Consider the following 18,582-nt stretch of genomic DNA (forward strand, 5'->3'; position numbering starts at 1 on the left):
ACTCAGCCTGCACCTATTGTAGGGACCCAACCTGCACCTGTTGTAAGGACCCAGCCTGGACCTGTTGTAGGGACTCAGCCTGCACCTGTTGTAGGGATCCAACCTGCACCTGTTGTAGGGACCCAGCCTGGACCTGTTGTAAGGACCCAGCCTGGACCTGTTGTAAGGACTCAGCCTGCACCTATTGTAGGGACCCAACCTGCACCTGTTGTAAGGACCCAGCCTGGACCTGTTGTAGGGACTCAGCCTGCACCTGTTGTAGGGATCCAACCTGCACCTGTTGTAGGGACCCAGCCTGCACCTGTTGTAAGGACCCAGCCTGCACCTGTTGTAAGGACCCAGCCTGTACCTGTTGTAGGGACCCAGCCTGCACCTGTTGTAGGGACCCAGCCTGCACCTGTTGTAAGGGCCCCACCTTGACCTGTAACAAGGACCCAGCCTTGACCTCTTTTTTTTAAAAAAATATATTTTATTGATTTTTTACAGAGAGGAAGGGAGAGAGATAGAGAGTTAGAAACATCAATGAGAGGGAAACATCGATCAGCTGCCTCCTGCACGCCCCCCACTGGGGATGTGCCCGCAACCCAGGTACATGCCCTTTACCGGAATCGAACCTGGGACCTTTCAGTCCACAGGCCGACACTCTATCCACTGAGCCAAACCGGTTACGGCTCAGCCTTGACCTCTTGTTCGGATCCAGCCTTGACCTCTGAAGCATCTGGAGGAGGGGTCAGGCAGTGAGACCTAGGAGAAAGGACCACAATGAGAAACATTCCCAAGGAGGAGCTGCAGAATGTAGTGACCGACAGGATGGAAACAGTGAGTCACAGGTGACCGAACTTGCTAGCCCTGAGTAAGCAGCCTGAGATGATGGGCGCTGGCTTCAGGGAGAGGGGCATTTTAGAGTGACCAGGGGACAGGGGGTTGTCCATGTGGGACCTGAGGTCAAGTGAGAGGACAGGACCTGGGAAAAGATTTGGGAGCTCAACCGGACAGGTATTCATTGAGTATGTACTCCCTGTGGGGCACAGGGTAATGATATATAAAGCATGGCCTTACCATCAGGGATTGGCAGTGGGGCATTTGTGAGGAGGTATTTATTAATACTCTATTTTTAAAAAAGAATTTATATAAGCCCTAACCGGTTTGGCTCAGTGGATAGAGCATCGGCCTGCAGACGAAAGGGTCCCAGGTTCGATTCCGGTCAAGGGCATGTGCCTTGGTTACGGGCACATCCCCAGTGGGAGATGTGCAGGAGGCAGCTGATCGATGTTTCTCTCTCATTGATGTTTCTAACTCTCCCTCTCCCTTCCTCTCTGTAAAAAATCAATAAAATTTATTTTTAAAAAAGAATTTAGATAACTATAAAATAGCTGTAACACACATGGAATATAAGATCATTGATTTAAAATCTAGGTGAGAAATCATTTCAGTTGAGGGGAGAGACTGAAGTCCGGGCTAGAAATGTGATGGGAATTGAGCATTTTCAGATCAAAACTAAGTTCCTGGATACCGTGGGCAAAAATCCCCACAGAGGCCAGGATTACATCGTCAATATTATTAAAGGAAGCAAACTCATCTGGAGAGGCTTCTTGCTACACAATTCTAGGATGACGTTAGAACTTGAACCCCCATAAAAGGTACAATGAACACTATAATGGACAGCCTCTTTAACCCTTTCCATGCCACATTGAAGAAAATCTTTTTAAAAAGATCAATCCTTGATAAAAACAGGGGGCCACTGGTGAAGGCATTTCTGCAGGCTGATTAGTATGGCTCACGTCAGTCGCTCCCTAGAGATCAGATTTTAAATAGCAAGAAAGCCTAGAGGACCACAATGAACATAGGACGCTTGTCCCTCCGCTCAGATCTGTTATTTCCGCTTGACATCTGGCAGGGACGGTGTGCCAAGCGTTCGAAGGCCTCACAGTCGGAGGTCGTTGGTGCAGGATAGCTCACTGTATTTATACGGGAGAGTCCCCACATTTCGTGTGGATGCTCATATGAAACAGATATTCCAGGGACCTTCTCCTGAGAGATCCTGATTCATGTCTTCTAGAACAGGGCCTAGAAATCTGCATTTTAACAGGCATTCCAAGTGATCTGGAGGCAGGTGGTCCTCAAGGCACGCTTACAGAGACACTGACAGAGGTCAGAGGAGTTGGTGGCAAAGTTATAAACACTGCGGAGTGTTACTTGTGCTTTTGATTCTGAGTAGAGTGGAGAAAAGGGTTGCCTTTGGGTTCGCCAAATATTTCTCAGGAAGAACTTTTTATCTGCGTCAGTGTTTGAACTAGTCCTAAGAGCCCAAGGTTTGTTTCATAAAGTGTGAAAAAGTTGGGTTTGTTTTTTGTTTGTTGGTTTTTTTTGCCTTAAGGTGTATGGTCAGTGTCTTCCTTAGCTTGGGCTGTTGTACAAAGTACCATCGTAGACCTGGTGGCTTAAACAACAGCTGTGCGCTTTCTCACAGGTTTGGGGTGAAATCCGAGACCAGGGTGCCAGCATGGCCAGGTTCTGTGAGCTCTCCTCCTGGCTTGCAGGCTGCTGACTTCCCCCTGCGTCCTCACATGGGGGAGGAGCTAGGAGGAGAATGAGCAAGCTTTCTGGTATCTTTCCTTACAAGGGCACTGATCCCATCAGGAGTTCTCTTCCCTCATGATCTCATCTAACCCTAATTCCCTCCATCCCCAATTCCACCTCATTGGGGGTCAGAGCTTCAACATAGGGATTTGTGGGAGGGACACAATTCAGTCCGTAGCCGTCAGATGTTCCCAGCATCCGTCTGAGCCACGAAGGAGCCTGCACGTGGCTCTTGTTGAGCGTCTGATTTAGGCGAGTGGCTCTCCGGTGCTCTACCAGAAGGAAGGACCCTGCAGCGGTGAATGCGTCCGCCCACTGGATGCAGATCTGAGGATGAACAGTCTGGAAAAATGATGTTAGTGTTGGCATTACCGAAGTTAAGCATCCTCTCCCGTTCACCCTCCCTCCTTCCTTATTTCTCCTGCTAGAGGAGAGGCTTCCCCGACCAGCTGAGATTGGCACCGGGTTTATGCATCATGGATGATCATGCCATTCTATCAGTCCAGAGTAGTGAAGCTCACCTTCATACTGTAAGGAAAGTTTTTTACAAAAGGCACTTTCTATGTGGATTCACTATGAAGATAAGTAGCATTAAGTTAGCTCTTTTATTATGAAACTAGAGGCCCAGTACATGAAATTCGTGTACGGGTAGGGTTCCTAGGCGTGGCCGGTGATCAGGGCCAATCTGTGGGGCAACTGGCAGGGCAATCGAGGGGAGGTGCCGCCTGCTCGCCGGCTGGCCCTGCCCCCCGCTGCCACTGCCAGTCGCCTCCCTCTGCGGGGCGCCCTGTGGGGCAATCGAGGGGCCCCCACTGGTACCTGCCTTGGCTGGCCTGGGGCCTGCGGGCTGGGAGCAGCTCCTGTGTTGAGCATCTGCCCCCTGGTGGTCAGTGCATGTCATAGCAACCAGTTGTTCCACAGGTTGTTCCGCTGTCCAGTCAATTTGCATGTTAGGCTTTTATTCTATAGGATTGCAGTATAACTTGTTCTGATTGAGAAATCTCACTTCACACTTAACTCAGTGTTAGAATCCTTTAAAGACAAAATCAAAATGACCCATGGGACTTGTGCTGTATAGTACTAAAATCCCACATTTCAGCTCAAATATACAATATAGAGGCGTAAGTTCCCAAAAATGAAGGAATACTAAGAAAAAAAATTTAGATACTGAGATATACAAAGAAAAAATTTATAAAAGAATCATCTTCTAATATTTTCTCTCTTTTGGAAGAAAAGGTGTTTTTTTTTAAGTGATGTTCTTTGTAGGTAGCAACACTAGATAAAAAGCCCTTTCCATTAAGATGTAACACTAACCAATAATGAGTTTATTTCCCCAAAGATAACCCATCTGAGTTTAGATTGAAATTGCAGGCATATACACTGTATATATATTCTGTAGTTATAGATAATGTCAACATATCAATGGTAAGTACAAAATCCATCTTTTACACAATATGGAAATTCTAGCCATTTGAAGAGTACTGGTGTATAGCTTAATGCTAAAAATATTAACCAATGAAGTCCATACTATCTACACTAATAAAAGAGAAACATGGTAATTAGAGTACAACCGCTACCCTTTTCATTGGCTAATCAGTGAGTATATGCAAATTAACTGTCAGCCAAGATGGCGGCCGGCAGCCAGGCAGCTAGAAGTGAACATGAGGCTTGCTTGCTGCAGTGAAGGAGGACTCCAACGTTCCCCGCCTGCGCTGCCGTCCTCTGAGCTACAACTCTAAGCAACTATGTACTATGTTGCAAATAATAAGCTAAACAAAACCCCAGAAACCAGCTTTCATTCAGCCGGGCTTTAGCAACATTGTATCGATGTTTTCAGCAGCGAGGCCTCAGAGCTAAAGCTGGCCCAGAATAAAAAAAAAAAAGAAAACAAGGAGCGGTTGGAAGCTTCAGTCACTCACTTCCGGAAAACAGCCCTCAGCCCCTCACCCAGACTGGCCAGGAACCCCAGTGGGGACCCCCACCCTGATCCAGGACACCTTTCAGGGCAAACCAGCCGGCCCCCACCCGTGCACCAGGCCTCTATTTTATATAGTAAAAGGGTAATATGCCTCCCAGCACCAGGATCAGCGGAGCCGTGAGGCTCCCGGCACCGGGATCAGCGTGACAGGGGGCAGCGCCCAAACCCCCTGATCGCCCTGTGGCTCTGTGTGTGACAGGGGCGGGGCCACAACCTCCCTATCTGCCCTGCTCTGTGCCTGATAGGGGGGAGCTCCCCAATCCCCTGATTGCCCTGCAGCTCTGTGTTTGACAGGGTGCAGTGCACCAACCCCCTGATTGGCCCTGCTCTATGTGTGACAGGGTAGAGCCATAACCTCTCCATCAGCCCTGCCCGAGTGTGACAGTGGCGGCGCCCCAACCCACTGATCGGCCCTGCTCTGTGGGTGATAGAGGGTGGCACCCCAGCCCCCCTCCACGGGCCTTGCTCTGTGTGTGACAGGGTAGAGCCATAACCTCCCCATTGGCCCTGCCCTGAGTGTGACAGGGTGCAGCACCCAAACCCCCTGATCCGCCCTGCTCTGTGTGTGACAGGGGGTGGTGCCCCAACTCCCCTATCGGCCCTACTCTGTGAGTGACAGCGGGGAGCTCCTCAACCCCCTGATCGGCCCTGCTCTGTGCGTGACAGGGTACGGAGCCCCAACACCCTGATGGGCCCTGCTCTGTGCGTGACAGGGGGTGGCGCCGCAACCTCCCCATCCACCCTGCCTTGAGTGTGACAGGGGGCGGTGCCCCAACCCCCCAATCGGCCCTACCCTGAGCATGACTGAGGGTGGCATCACAACCTCCCAATCTGCCCTGCTCTGTGCATGACAGGGGGCGGTGCCCCAACTCCCCAATCAGCCCTGCTCTGAGCCCGACCAGGGGCTGCACCTAGGGATTGGGCCTGCCCTCTGGCACCCAGGAGCAGGCCTAAGCCAGCAGGTCGTTATCTCCCGAGGGGTCCCAGACTGCGAGAGGGCACAGGCCGGGCTGGGGCACCCCCCCCCCAGTGCACAAATTTTTGTGCACCGGGCCTCTAGTCTATAATAATAAAAGCATAATATGCTAATTAGACTGGACAGCCAAATGATCTTCCTGACATCCTTCCGGATGACCTTCCGGACAAAGCCAGGGCTGCGAGGGCTGCTAGGGCCGAGCCCCTTGCACAAATTTTGTGCATCGGGCCTCTAGTCTATATATATAAAAGGCTAATATGCTAAGTGTCTGTCTGACCGGTAGCTATGATGCACACCGACCACCAGGGGGCAGACACTCAATGCAGGAGCTGCCGAGCTGCAATGACTTGGCAGCAGCGGTTCTCAGGTGACGCACCCTGAAACCATAGAGGAGGGAGCCCGATTCCTCACGGGGCTGCGTGATTCCACCTTCAGCCATTGGTTATGTTGTTGCTGGGGCACTGTTGGCCCCGAATCTGGTTTACTGCACACTTGCATTTGCATTCCACACCCTGTACAACAGCAACTTTGCAGAGTGCCCTCTCGCACTCTGGGACCCCTTGGGGGATGTCGGAGAGCTGGTTTAGGCCCGATCCCCATAGGCCAGGCCGAGGGACCGCACCTGCCGGAGGGACCCCATTCACTCCACAGACGCCCTTCAAGCCACAGCACCACCCCAGGTATGGCCGGCTGGGGAGGGACCTCGGGAGGTTGGCTCCAGGGTGTGTCACCCAGTTCCACACCACCAGCCACCTTCTAATTAATTTCCTTTCAATGTGCATGAATCCGTGCACTGGGTCACTAGTTAATAATAAGAAAACATGCTCACTTTTACACTGACAACATTTATGGGATTTGTTTAAAACCCTTGTCATTGAGTTTGGTCATGAAACACAGTTCTCTTCTGGGCAGCTCAGTGAATGCCGTTTCCCACTTAAAAATCATCATACCAGCACACAGACACACACAGATGTACACACAGCACACACACACCCGTCACTACACACTATCCTACACACTGCACATCCATACCCCACGAATAATAGTCAAACATAGGGCCTTTATTTCGCTTCAGAAAGATTCACTGCAATGATTGCCAATAAGTACCTAAGGGATTAAAATAAATAAAAATTGAAAACATGAATTTTATTTTTTAGTAAAAATATTCAAACTGTGGTTAAAACTATTCAAAATGCGTTAAAGGCTGTAAGTAAAAAGTAAAAATCTCCCTTCCCCTGTGAATACTCAGTTCCAGTCCCCAAGAGTCTTCAGTTGCTTTCTAGAAATTGCAGAAAATACATTTGTATGTGTGCATAGATATGTGTACATACAGCATGTGTGTGTGTGTGTGTGTGTGTGTGTGTGTGTTTACAGGGTGGGGCAAAAGTAGGTTTACAGTTGCGAGGACATAAAACAGTTTATTCTTGTATTATTATTTATTAATTGTTGTATTATTTTTCATCTGAACAGCTTTTGCCCCACCCTGTATATAAATACTATGTTTAATTTTTAAGGTTGCTCACCCAACACTAGTTGAGCTGTTAGAATGGTGGCCAGGCACAGCCCTCTCTGCCCTGGACTAGCTAACAAGCCTCTCTGGGACCTCTGCTTTCCTCAGTCTGCCGAGCCGGTGTGCCTGGCCCCGGCCCTTGCTCTCTGTCTGGAAACCTCTGCGGTGGCCTCTGAGCCCGGCCCTTGGTTGAGGCCGCAGACTGAGCGCTGAATGGAGGGTGTCACCGCCTCTGTCCGGCTGGAGATGCGCCCAGTGTCCCCCTCCAGCCGCCGGGGAGGCCAGTGTCCTCTCTAGTTGGTGTTCAACTCCTGACCCTGCGAATACTGTCTTGTCAATAGTAGGAGGTATTTCGGGAACACATGTTGTGGAAGGAAAGAGCCCCCCCCCCCAGCCATTCACTTTTAACTCGTCACTCATATTTGCTTCAGAAGTTGGTAATGTGAAAAGAGCTTTATCTGGTACCTCTGGTGGTGTAACTCTCTCTCTCTCTCTCTCTCTCTCTCTCTCTCTCTCTCTCACACACACACACACAACAAAAAAAAAATCACAGACTTTTTTTTAAAAAGGAAGTTATATTAAGCACTTCAATCAGCAAGAATATTAGAACTGGGTAAAGGTAAAGATACAGGTTTGTACTTATAATAACCATTGAAATGTTAAAAATGATATTCAGAGGCTCTGAACTTCTAAAAAAGCTTTTTTCCTCATGAGCTCAGGAGGACAACCCGAAATGCTTTGTAACAGTCCCTGTGAGCCCTGGGCAGGGAGGCCCAGGGAGGGGAAGTTCTCTGCCCAGCACCACAGCAACTGGAACGCGAACTCCAGTCGCTGCACGTGGGTCGCTAGCGTGACTGTAGGGCAGCTGACAGCCATGTGGTGGGTGTTAGGGCCGGTGCACGCGGCCCGGGATGTGCATTAGTGTCAGGGGCTTTATTCACAAGCAATGCAAGTGATTTTTATACCATAACGTACCATAGGCTTTTAGTTCAGAGAGGCAACTACTAGTATATAATATTGGTAATTAAGCACCTCGTTATAAAGGCACAATTATTTTCAATAACATATATCTAGATTGATGCTCTAACTTTATAATTGATAAATCTTGTCTGTATCATTGAAAAAATCTTATAAGGTTTTTTGGGGGTCAGGGGCGGGGTGGCAGGATACCCTAAGATCCTGAAAGATGACACTTGGCCTAAATTCTGAGATTTTTCTTTTTTTCCTTTTTAATCAATTATTGTATTTAGTTAAAAATGGGCAATGATCCAGAGACAGAGAAGCATCGATCAGACCGTCAAACCTCAGAGGGAAAGTAGGGGAGGGTGGGGGTAAGGGGGAGAGACCAGCCAAAGGACTTGTATGCATGCATATAAGCATAACCAATGGACACGGACACCAGGGGGGTGAGGGCATGAGTGGGGGTGGGGGGTGGGGTGTGGGGGGCAATGGAGAGATAAGGACACATATGTAATACCTTAGTCAATAAAGAAAAAAATGTGCATGACTGAGAGCAGGTTCTGGCCTACGTCTTGAGAAACGTACTTTCTCCCGCCCTCAGGCACCTTAGCCTGTATTTCCAGGCCGCTGGGCAGGATAAGGCTATTTCCACAGGTCCCCGAGTCCAGCTCAGCCAGGGGCGCAGGGCGGCGCGGTGCCTGGCAAGTGTTTCTGTCACTGCCCCTTCTGCAGCCGTGTCTGTGGGAAGGAGTTCTTGTCGGCGGGGCTGGCGGCTGCTCCCCGGTTCAGGCCGCCCGGGGACAGGTGTGCATCTCGGGGGCGCATTAGCGCGGCCCCGGGCGCGGCGGCTGCCCGCAGGGCCCGGCGCCTGGAGGGAGCCATTGGCCCCGCTGCGCTACAGCTCTGTTTCCTTTGCCGCCGCTCAGGTCCATGGATGAAAGCCCATCCCTGCGGCGCAAGACCGTGATGCGGGAGAAGGGCCGGCGCCAGGCCGTGCGGGGCCCGGCCTTCATGTTCAACGACCGCGGCACCAGCCTGACGGCCGAGGAGGAGCGCTTCCTGGACGCGGCCGAGTACGGCAACATCCCGGTGGTGCGCAAGATGCTGGAGGAGTCCCGCACGCTCAACGTCAACTGCGTGGACTACATGGGCCAGAACGCGCTGCAGCTGGCCGTGGGCAACGAGCACCTGGAGGTGACGGAGCTGCTGCTCAAGAAGGAGAACCTGGCGCGCATCGGCGACGCGCTGCTGCTGGCCATCAGCAAGGGCTACGTGCGCATCGTGGAGGCCCTGCTCAACCACCCGGGCTTCGCGGCCAGCGGGCGCCTGACGCTCAGCCCCTGCGAGCAGGAGCTGCAGGACGACGACTTCTACGCCTACGACGAGGACGGCACGCGCTTCTCGCCCGACATCACGCCGGTCATCCTGGCGGCGCACTGCCACAAGTACGAGGTGGTGCACATGCTGCTGCGGCGCGGCGCGGCGCATCGAGCGGCCGCACGACTACTTCTGCAAGTGCGGCGACTGCGCCGACAAGCAGCGGCGCGACGCCTTCAGCCACTCGCGCTCGCGCATCAACGCCTACGCGGGCTGGCCAGCCCGGCCTACCTGTCCCTGTCCAGCGAGGACCCCGTGCTCACCGCCCTGGAGCTCAGCAACGAGCTGGCCAAGCTGGCCAACATCGAGAAGGAGTTCAAGGTAAGCTGGGCGCCGCGCGCGGCCGCTGCCTGCCGGGCGCCTGCCGGGCTGTGCTCCCAAACCGGTGTGGCCCCGGGGATTTAAGTCACCAGGGGGTCGGGAGCGACGTTCAGAAGGGATCCGATGCTTTCCCTGCTCGGCGTGGCGCTGTGGAAAACTTGTTCTCTGGGCTGGGATAGGCTGGATCCGAGAACTAGAATTTGTCTGGAGAACCATTAGGTCCGCTTTTGTCAAAAGGAGGGATTCGGCGAGCCTGTCTCCCTTCCAAACCCTTTCCCCTCTTTTGTCGTTAGTTGTACGGTGGGACCCAGCGTGCAAATAGGGTGAGTTCACTGCTTATCGGCCCAAACATTTAGATTGAAAGTCAAAGGCTAATCTCAGTGCTGCCAGAGTCATTTCATTAATCTGTCCAGAATGCCTCTCCCCGAACCCACAAGTGTGTGTCCAGCCTGGCGAATGTGGACCTCAGACAGCAGGGCAACCAGAAATGCGAGGGCGGGCCAGCGTTTTGCTTTAATAGATTTTTTTTTTGGTTCTGGACATCATCTCCAATCAATCAGTGTTATTCTTTATTTTATTTTATTTTCTTGTTTAAAGTATTACAAGTAGTAGTATATACATATGTCTCCTTTTTTTTCCCCGTTGACCTTCCCCCGGCCTTCCCTGCCCCCTGGCACATGCCCTCACCGACCCCCCCCAGTGTCTCGTGTCCATTGGTTATGCTTATGTGCATGCATACAAGTCCTTCCATTGATCTCTTACCCCCGCCCCCCAGTACTCCCCAGCCTTCCAGTGTTATTCATTTTTATAAAAAGTAGACATTAATGGAGAACATCGTTACTGTTCATCAATTGCTCCATCCTCCTGGGCGTTTGGATGGACCTACCTATTAACCTGGGGGAAAGGACAGTGCGTTAGGGGTGAGAGCAGATTGAGGAAGAGTGGTTATTCTGTCTTCCAGATCTTATTACATTTTTTCATGCTTAAGTGAGATTTACACAAATGCAACTTGCAATATAATTCAGGCCAAGGGGTTGCAAGAAAATGGAAAGTTTTGTGGGCCTTTTTCCCTTTCCATTCCTCCTTATCGGTCAACCCTATCTTGTGCTGGTGGAGCTCTGGCTGTAGGATAATTTTATTTGTTATTCCATTAAAATATTTTTCTGATAGGAAAGCTACACATTTATTATAAAAGTTTTGGAAAATGTGCGAGAATACAAAGAATAAAATAAACATTTACCTTATATCTAGTCCCTTTGAGGAGATTCGTTATATAACATTTGAAAGACTCATTTCCTTGGGCCCTAAATAAATTTGTGTTTAAACGGAACTCAGAACAAATGGAAAGCCTCAAATCTCTTTAGAAAGAATAGAAAAACATTCAGGTAAAATAGTTCTAAATATCATTTCTTTATTTTGGCATAGTAATAAAAATATAATTCTAAGTTTGTTTGCCACTTTCAAATATCACTCAACCTTTTTTAATGCATTTTGCTTGTTATATATCGACAGTCTGTAAAGGAGCTTCTACAAAAGGGAATATGTTTGAATAATTTGCAGAAGATGATGATGTATGCAGTTCTGCCCGGAGAAGTTGTCTCAGTAGAGCCGTGATTGAAAAGTCTGTCATTTTTTGTTTTCCCCTGAAGCTGGCTAAGTCTATATTGATAATACTTAGACTCCTCTTCACTGTGACCACAGAGTCACCTCTGATAACCTTTCAAAGGTAGGGAAATATTGCAAGTAAAAGGGGTGGGGAGGGGGGCGGAGAGAGAGAGAGAACGAACACAATTGAGTTTAAGAGGGCATGCATAAAAGCTGCCAGATATCTAAGAACGTGCGGAAATCATCTAAATCTCACTGTCCCTCGATCTGAATTCTATGGAAAGCCCTTGGGGGCGTAGCCTTCTCTGAGTCATGGTGTCCAGGGACCACAAGTCCCCTCCCCTGATTGCATATCCTTTTCTCCCTATTCTTACCTGTCCTACTGTTGCCTGGTTACCTGCCCTCCCCTCCCCTTCTTGCCCTCCTGCCCCACACTCATGTCCATCTGTCAGGGCCTTAGACGGAGGAAACAGCCCTCACCGCTCTGACCCAGGACTCGGCTGGAAGGGTGGCGGAGTGGCGCTCGTGGCGGAGGCAGGCAGCTCACCTCGTTTGCCCTGTTTCGTGGTGTCCTCTGTGTTCTTTCCACAGAGACTCTGAGCTCAAAGTACCTGCTTTGAAATGAAAAAATAGACAATGTGCTGCCTCGCGAAAAAGAGGCGGCTTTCCCTTTGCAGGCACCTGTCCTGGTTTCACCCTCTGAATGGCCCGGGAGACCGAGCCTCTCGCCCTCACATCGCCGTCACCCGGGTGCTCGACAGGAGGTGCCCAGCCACTTGGCAGTTTCCAAAGCTCCTTGAACAGCGGTTCTCAACCTTCCTAATGCCGCGGCCCTTTCATACAGCTCCTCATGCTGTGGTGACCCCCAACCATAACATTATTTTCGTTGCTACTTCATAACTATAATCTTGCTACTGTTATGAATCGTCATGTAAATATCTGATATGCAGGATGTATTTTCATTGTTACAAATTGAACATAACTAAAGCATAGTGATTAATCACAAAAACAATATGTAATTACATATGTGTTTTCCGATGGTCTTAGGCGACCCCTGTGAAAGGGTCGTTCGACCCCCAAAGGGGTCACGACCCACAGGTTGAGAACCGCTGTCCTTGAAGCATGCAGGAAGCCTGGTGCCCAAAACACGTGAAGATCATTACCCCAGGAGGCCGGCCCCGCTCGGATATAGATGAAGATAAATGAAGGGAGGACGGCGTGGTGACAGGCTATTACGAGCGTATTTGGGGTGTGCAAATGCTGCTGGAGCTGTTCCTGGGGACAGGGTCCTGGACAGGATGGCCTCCAGGTCTAATCCTCCGCGTATCAGCGGCAAGCAGGCTGGTCATTTGTTAAGCTGTGGGAACCAGAGTGGAATGTCCTAATGCTGAGTCAGAGGTGCACATTTTTGAAAAAAGGAAAAAAAAGCCTTTTGCCCTCCCTGTGCCTCCGTTTTCCGCTCTTTAATGCAGAAGAGCAATTTCAACTATTCCCACAGCAGGGCTGCCGGGAAGAGGAGAATGAATATAATCCTGGAGCAAGGTAGCATTTTACAGCAGGAAGAGGTTCTAGGAATCATCTGAATAGACAGACCTCTCATCGTACAGAGGAAACAAGGCCGATGGCCAAGGTTCCGTCTGCCAGGCCCAGAGTGGGAGTCGTGGATCCAGCCTCAGTATTCTGTCCCACATGCTGCACGTGGCAGTACCGAAGCTTCTGTAGCACTTGATGTGCACTAAGCACACTGGGCATTTAGGCCTCACAGTAGCACTATTGGGTAGGCTTATTCTCATCAGAGAGGCTGAGTCACTTCCCAAGATCATACAGCAGTGAGTGCTAGAAGCAGTATTTGAACCAGGAAGTCTGGCTTCAGATGGATGCTTCAACCACTACCCTCTCTTTGTTACTAGGGAAAGGATTGGACAGGGCCCAGCCTACTTAGAATTGAATTTCCGTTTTCCTCTTAAGGATAAAAGGGATTTTGAAAAAGGGTAGAAGAGAATTAGAATGCTGAGTAAGCGTTGATCTGAGTGCTGAGACCTGTAGACAGGGCGTGATGACGGTGGAGCTCCATTGTGCTTCCTCTGGCTTGTGCAGGGCCTTGGGCGTGTTTGTTTAATTGCCTTCACCCAAGGATATGTTTTTATTGATTTTAGAGAGAGAGGAAGGGAGAGTGAGAGAGAGAAACATCGATTGGTTGCCTCCTGGACGTACCCCGACTGGGGATAGAGCCCGAACCCCTTTGGTGGATGGCACGATGCTCCAACCAACTAAGCCACCGGCCAGGGTGGTCCTTGGGCTTTTGAGTTCCTGCTCTGCCAAGGTGGCAGCAGGTCCATCCCATAACTTTGTGGCAGGCCCAGGTGATGGATGAGTGGCTTATGAAGACGATTAAGCAAAACTAAATTAGGGGGAAATTACCAGGAAATGCAGAGCAGACAAATGGTCCCGGTGAGGAACACGAGGCAGGACCTCCTGGTGGTTGGTGCCGCTGTAGACGGTTCCTTTTGCACCCGGGAAGGGCGGTCTGTACCCCCGTGTTCCCGGCGAGCCCTGCAAATAATGACAAGTGCCACCCCATGACCACAGTGAAAGAAACGCCCATTATCTCCATCTCTGAGTGCTTTCTGTGCTGGGGGAGCAGACTCCTCCCCCAGGAAAGGTTTCCGTAGTTATGAAAACAGAGTGTTGTCCTGGCCACGTGGGTGACTGATCTTTCAGTGGCCGTGAGCACCCCACATGGCTTTCTTTAGGACGGGGCAATTCACAGACGGCAATGTCGTAAGGTAACGAGTCATTATTTAGGTGTTACTGCAGCAGCGGTTCCCACATTTCCGTCCAGCATAGTTAGTAGTCTCTCTTATTTCTGCTCAATGGAGCAATGGCCGTCCTATGTTGTACCAAGTCTTATAGAACAGTCTGAACTGAAGAGGCACATGAGGAAATTTCATCTAAAAAATTGTATTAAAAGGGGAGCTTTCTATGGAAACAGACATGGATTTAATACTTCTGGATGCTATAATAAAATATTTCATTAGTCTTCCAAGCATGGAAGGAAGACACTCCGCACAGAAACCAGCGGCTGAACATTTTATTAATTTTATCAGTTGCCTGGTCCCAATTTGAATGGAAACCAAAGATTGAAGTTTTTGTTCATTTTATCTGTTCCCTTGTGAGAGGAAGAGGATTAAGTGTAACTGTCCTTTAGCTGGATTTCTGATGTCTGAAATGGAAACTCCTCCAGTCTGGGTAGCCTCTACACATTCTCTCCTCTTGTTTATTTTGGTTGGTGATGTGATTTTTGCCCATCACATCATATAAATTAATTATTTAAGGAGGGAAAAGTGGAATTCCTCATGCCTTTTTAAAAAATGAAATTAGAATACCTTTTTTAAAGTAATATTTTATTGATGTCAGAGAGGTAAGGAGAGGGAGAGAGAGATAGAAACATCAATGATGAGAGAGAATCATTGATCAGCTGCCTTCTGCACACCCCACACTGGGGATCGAGCTCACAACCTGGGCATGTGTCCTGACCGGGAATCGAACCATTACCTCCTGGCTCATAGGTCAATGCTCAATCACTGAGCCATGCCAGCTGGGCCCTCGTGCCTTTTTTTTTAAAGTATATTTTTATTGATTCCAGAGAGAAAGGGAGAGAGAGAGAGAGAGAGAGAGAGAGAGAGAGAGAGAAGGAGAGAAACATAAATGACGAGAAAGGATTATTGATCAGCTGCCTCCTACATGCCCCCTCCTGGGGATCGAGCCCACAATCCAGGCATGTGCCCTTGACCAGAATCAAACCCGGGCCCCTTCAGTTCCCAGGCTAAGGCTCTATCTACTGAGCCAAACCAGCCAGGGCCATGCCTTTTTTTTTTTTTAAATATATTTTATTGATTTTTTACAGAGAGGAAGGGAGAGAGATAGAGAGTTAGAAACATCGATGAGAGAGGAACATCGATCAGCTGCCTCCTGCACATCTCCTACTGGGGATGTGCCCGCAACCCAGGTACATGCCCTTGACCGGAATCGAACCTGGGACCTTTCAGTCCGCAGGCCGACGCTCTATCCACTGAGCCAAACCGGTTTCGGCATCATGCCTTTTTTTAAGGTATGATTTTCAGAAGCCCAGAATTAGGAAATTCTGCTGCGCAAAGTATTGCTTAGTTAGTAGACACACAGTGTCTCCGGACATATCGAAATGAGGAATCCACTTTCCGCAAGCGCACCACTTTAGATGATCATCTGGCTAACTTTCTTAACGGGCTGTCATTTTATTGAGAGCCGTAGCGGTGGAACTGGGGTTCCGGAAGTGAGACACTTTCCTACGATGGTCATTGACACCTTGACAGGAACCAAAGGACGAGAAATAGAGCTGCAGTCAGGAGGTAACAGGGGAGGTTGCCCGCTGACTTCCTCATACCAGTCCATCGCCACACACACATGCGAATGGAAGGAGGGGTTCGCAGGTCGTTTCTAGCGAGGCGTTCGTTCCAGTGGCCTGGGATCTTCCCTCTCAGGTAGGGGTACTCTGCACCCCTTGGGACTTCAGTGACTATAAATCAGACACTTGTCTTCCCCCGGACGTGGGCACGTGCCCTGCAGACCAACCAGGGGAAACCCCCTCTCTGCTGGCACCTGTCCTTCCCCACACGCCCTGCACGCCAGTCAATCCTGGAGATGACGTGGGTCAGAAACACATCAGGGCCTCGGGGCTGGTGGGAACGGCCGTCCTGGCACAGGCGCGTTGAGGCCGCTGGGTGAGGCCTGACTGCACTTGGAGCAGCCGCGTCGCCACCACGGCAGGAGATAGTGGCCTGGACACGCTATTTCCGCCCGTGCTCCATCTTCCATGTCAAATCGCCACTTTAGGAAAATCCCCATTTAAAAGAATTTTTTTGTTGTACCTCAACTAAAAATGAGTAGAATAAAATAACTGGTGTAAAAATGTTTTTTCATTATAGAAATGGTTTTGCTTGGGCTTTAAGAAAACAGTCATGTGCCTGCACCAGAGAGAGATGCGGCTCTTTCTGACGCTTTGTCCCTTCAGCATCAGCATCTAGGCAACATCTCGTAATAAAAGCAGGGACTGCTGTGCGCAGCGCTGTCGGGGGTGACCGCATGGCCGGGCAGGTCCAAGGAGGTCCCTGGCTGCGGGCGGGTGGGGGCGAGTCCAACTCGCATCCCTGTGGGGGGGGGGGGGAGGGCGCAGCCTCCGACCAGAGGAAGGCATGTCTTCTCCTCGTGCACAGAGGACCCTACACCCTTCCCAGGGACTCAGAGCAAGTTCTCTGCATTAAACACCAAACCTCTCCTTCCCAGAACGACTACCGGAAGCTGTCCATGCAGTGCAAAGACTTCGTGGTGGGAGTGCTGGACCTGTGCCGGGACTCGGAGGAGGTGGAGGCCATCCTGAACGGAGACCTGGAGTCGGCGGAGGCGGCGGAGGCGCCCAAGCACAAGGCCTCGCTGAGCCGCGTCAAGCTGGCCATCAAGTACGAGGTCAAGAAGGTGAGTGGCTGCTCCCACCAGCGCGTTGGGAACACGCGGAACACCCCCCAGGCTGCGATCCCCGGACACCTTCCCGTAATGAGAGCGGATGTTGGGGTAAAAGGTACCTTTTCCTTCCTGAAAGGAATGAGTGACGTATCCTGGCAAAGTGGGGAGCCAGACACCGAGCTGGCCCTCTCCACTCTGATGGGCTGCGAGACCTGGGATGAGTCCTGGGACTTCTTTACATTCCGGTCTCCTCTATAAAAGGTGGTAATATTTCCTCTCTGTCTCAGGGTTCTGGTGGGATTTCAATGGATTGAGCTACGACAAAGCATTCTAACTGCCCGTCACGATGCAGTTGATCACAGTAAAATCTGTGACTTATACACGCTTCTGGAAGGGACCGTTACATACATCCTCACGTTAATCCTTGCACCAGACCTATGTCATGATCCATTTCGCCTACAGTATAGATCAGATAGATGATGAGATTTTTATTCTACAAGGAAACGCAGGTCCTCCCAGCTTCAATGACAGGTCTGAGATCACATCGCTACGGAGTTGGTCATGCCGTTGCCAGAAGTAAAATTATGATTATTTTTTTTTAATCTGGTTACTTGAGATAAGCTGTTATGTGTATCTATCTGCTACTTGTGTGGGGCTTTTAAATAATTCATGAAAATTGAGGTTATGATGTTTTACTGTAATAAAAATATCTTACCCAGAATCTCACAGCTTATATGTATTAGATAAATGAAATTTTGTGCTTTTAAGAGACGCTGATAAATCACAAAGAAGTAAGCTGTTATCAGTAGAGCTGGGGTCACGCGGTGTGGCAGGGAGCTGAGGAGGGCAGGCTCCAGAGCCACCCTGCCAGGGTTCCGGCCCCTGTGTGACCGCGGGCACGTCCCCTCACCAGTCCACGCCTCCGTGTGCTTGTTAGTACAGTGCACACAGCGGCAGTACCTGCTTGTGCAGCTGGTTCCAGGATTACACCAGCTGCTGCAGGCGGAGTAATCAGCACAGGTGTGGGGCACGGTGACTGTTCAGTAAGCAGTAGCTAATAGCATTCTGCGTGATGGCAGTTCATTCTCAGAACGATGGCTCTTAAGCAAGTTCTGTTCTTAGTTATCACAGACGGCTTTCGTGTTCACTGCACTGGTTCTAGTTTAAGCCGAAAGGAATTGAGTAAGGGCTGGGACAGTGATGGCGAACCCATGACACACGTGTCAGAGGGGACACACGAACTCATTTTTTTTGGTTGATTTTTCTTTGTTAAATGGCATTTAAATATATAAAATAAATATCAAAAATATAAGTCTTTGTTTTACTATGGTTGCAAAGATCAGAAAATTTCTGTATGTGACACGGCACCAGAGTTAAGTTAGGGTTTTTCAAAATGCTGACACGCCGAGCTCAAAAGGTTCGCCGTCACCGGTCTAGGAGGAGGGTCAGGAGGCTAGGAGACCTGGAGGACAAGCTTCTCTCAGCTGTGCTTCCAGGCCTGACGCTGTGAGGGACTGTCTGTGGCCCAAGCAGAGCAATCCCGCCTCTGCTGCAGGTGGCCGACCCTGCGCTCCCAGAGGATGCGAGTCCTGCCTGACAGATGCGGCCCCTGTCACACCGAGGCACCCACACGCCTCTCACGGGGGCGAGGCCAGGCAGTCCCCTGGCAGCAAGTGAGGATCACTCTCCACACACACACACACACACACACACACACACGTACACACACGCACACACACGCACGCACGCACACACACGTACACACACGCACACACA

The 18,582-nt window shown here is 50.2% G+C and overlaps 1 protein-coding gene across 1 annotated transcript in view; it reads left to right on the top strand.

The window, feature by feature from the left end:
- Nucleotides 1-8,934: 8,934 nt before the first annotated feature.
- TRPC3 (transient receptor potential cation channel subfamily C member 3) overlaps nucleotides 8,935-18,582 on the top strand; it is a 55,390-nt gene continuing 45,742 nt past the window's right edge. The window contains 4 exon segments of the mRNA XM_023747180.1: nucleotides 8,935-9,486; nucleotides 9,488-9,587; nucleotides 9,590-9,702; nucleotides 16,630-16,818. Of these exon segments, the coding sequence (XP_023602948.1) occupies nucleotides 8,935-9,486; nucleotides 9,488-9,587; nucleotides 9,590-9,702; nucleotides 16,630-16,818 (954 nt within the window).

This window comes from Myotis lucifugus, unplaced genomic scaffold (assembly GCF_000147115.1).
Source record: "Myotis lucifugus unplaced genomic scaffold, Myoluc2.0 scaffold_809, whole genome shotgun sequence".
Taxonomy (NCBI): Eukaryota; Metazoa; Chordata; class Mammalia; order Chiroptera; family Vespertilionidae; genus Myotis; species Myotis lucifugus.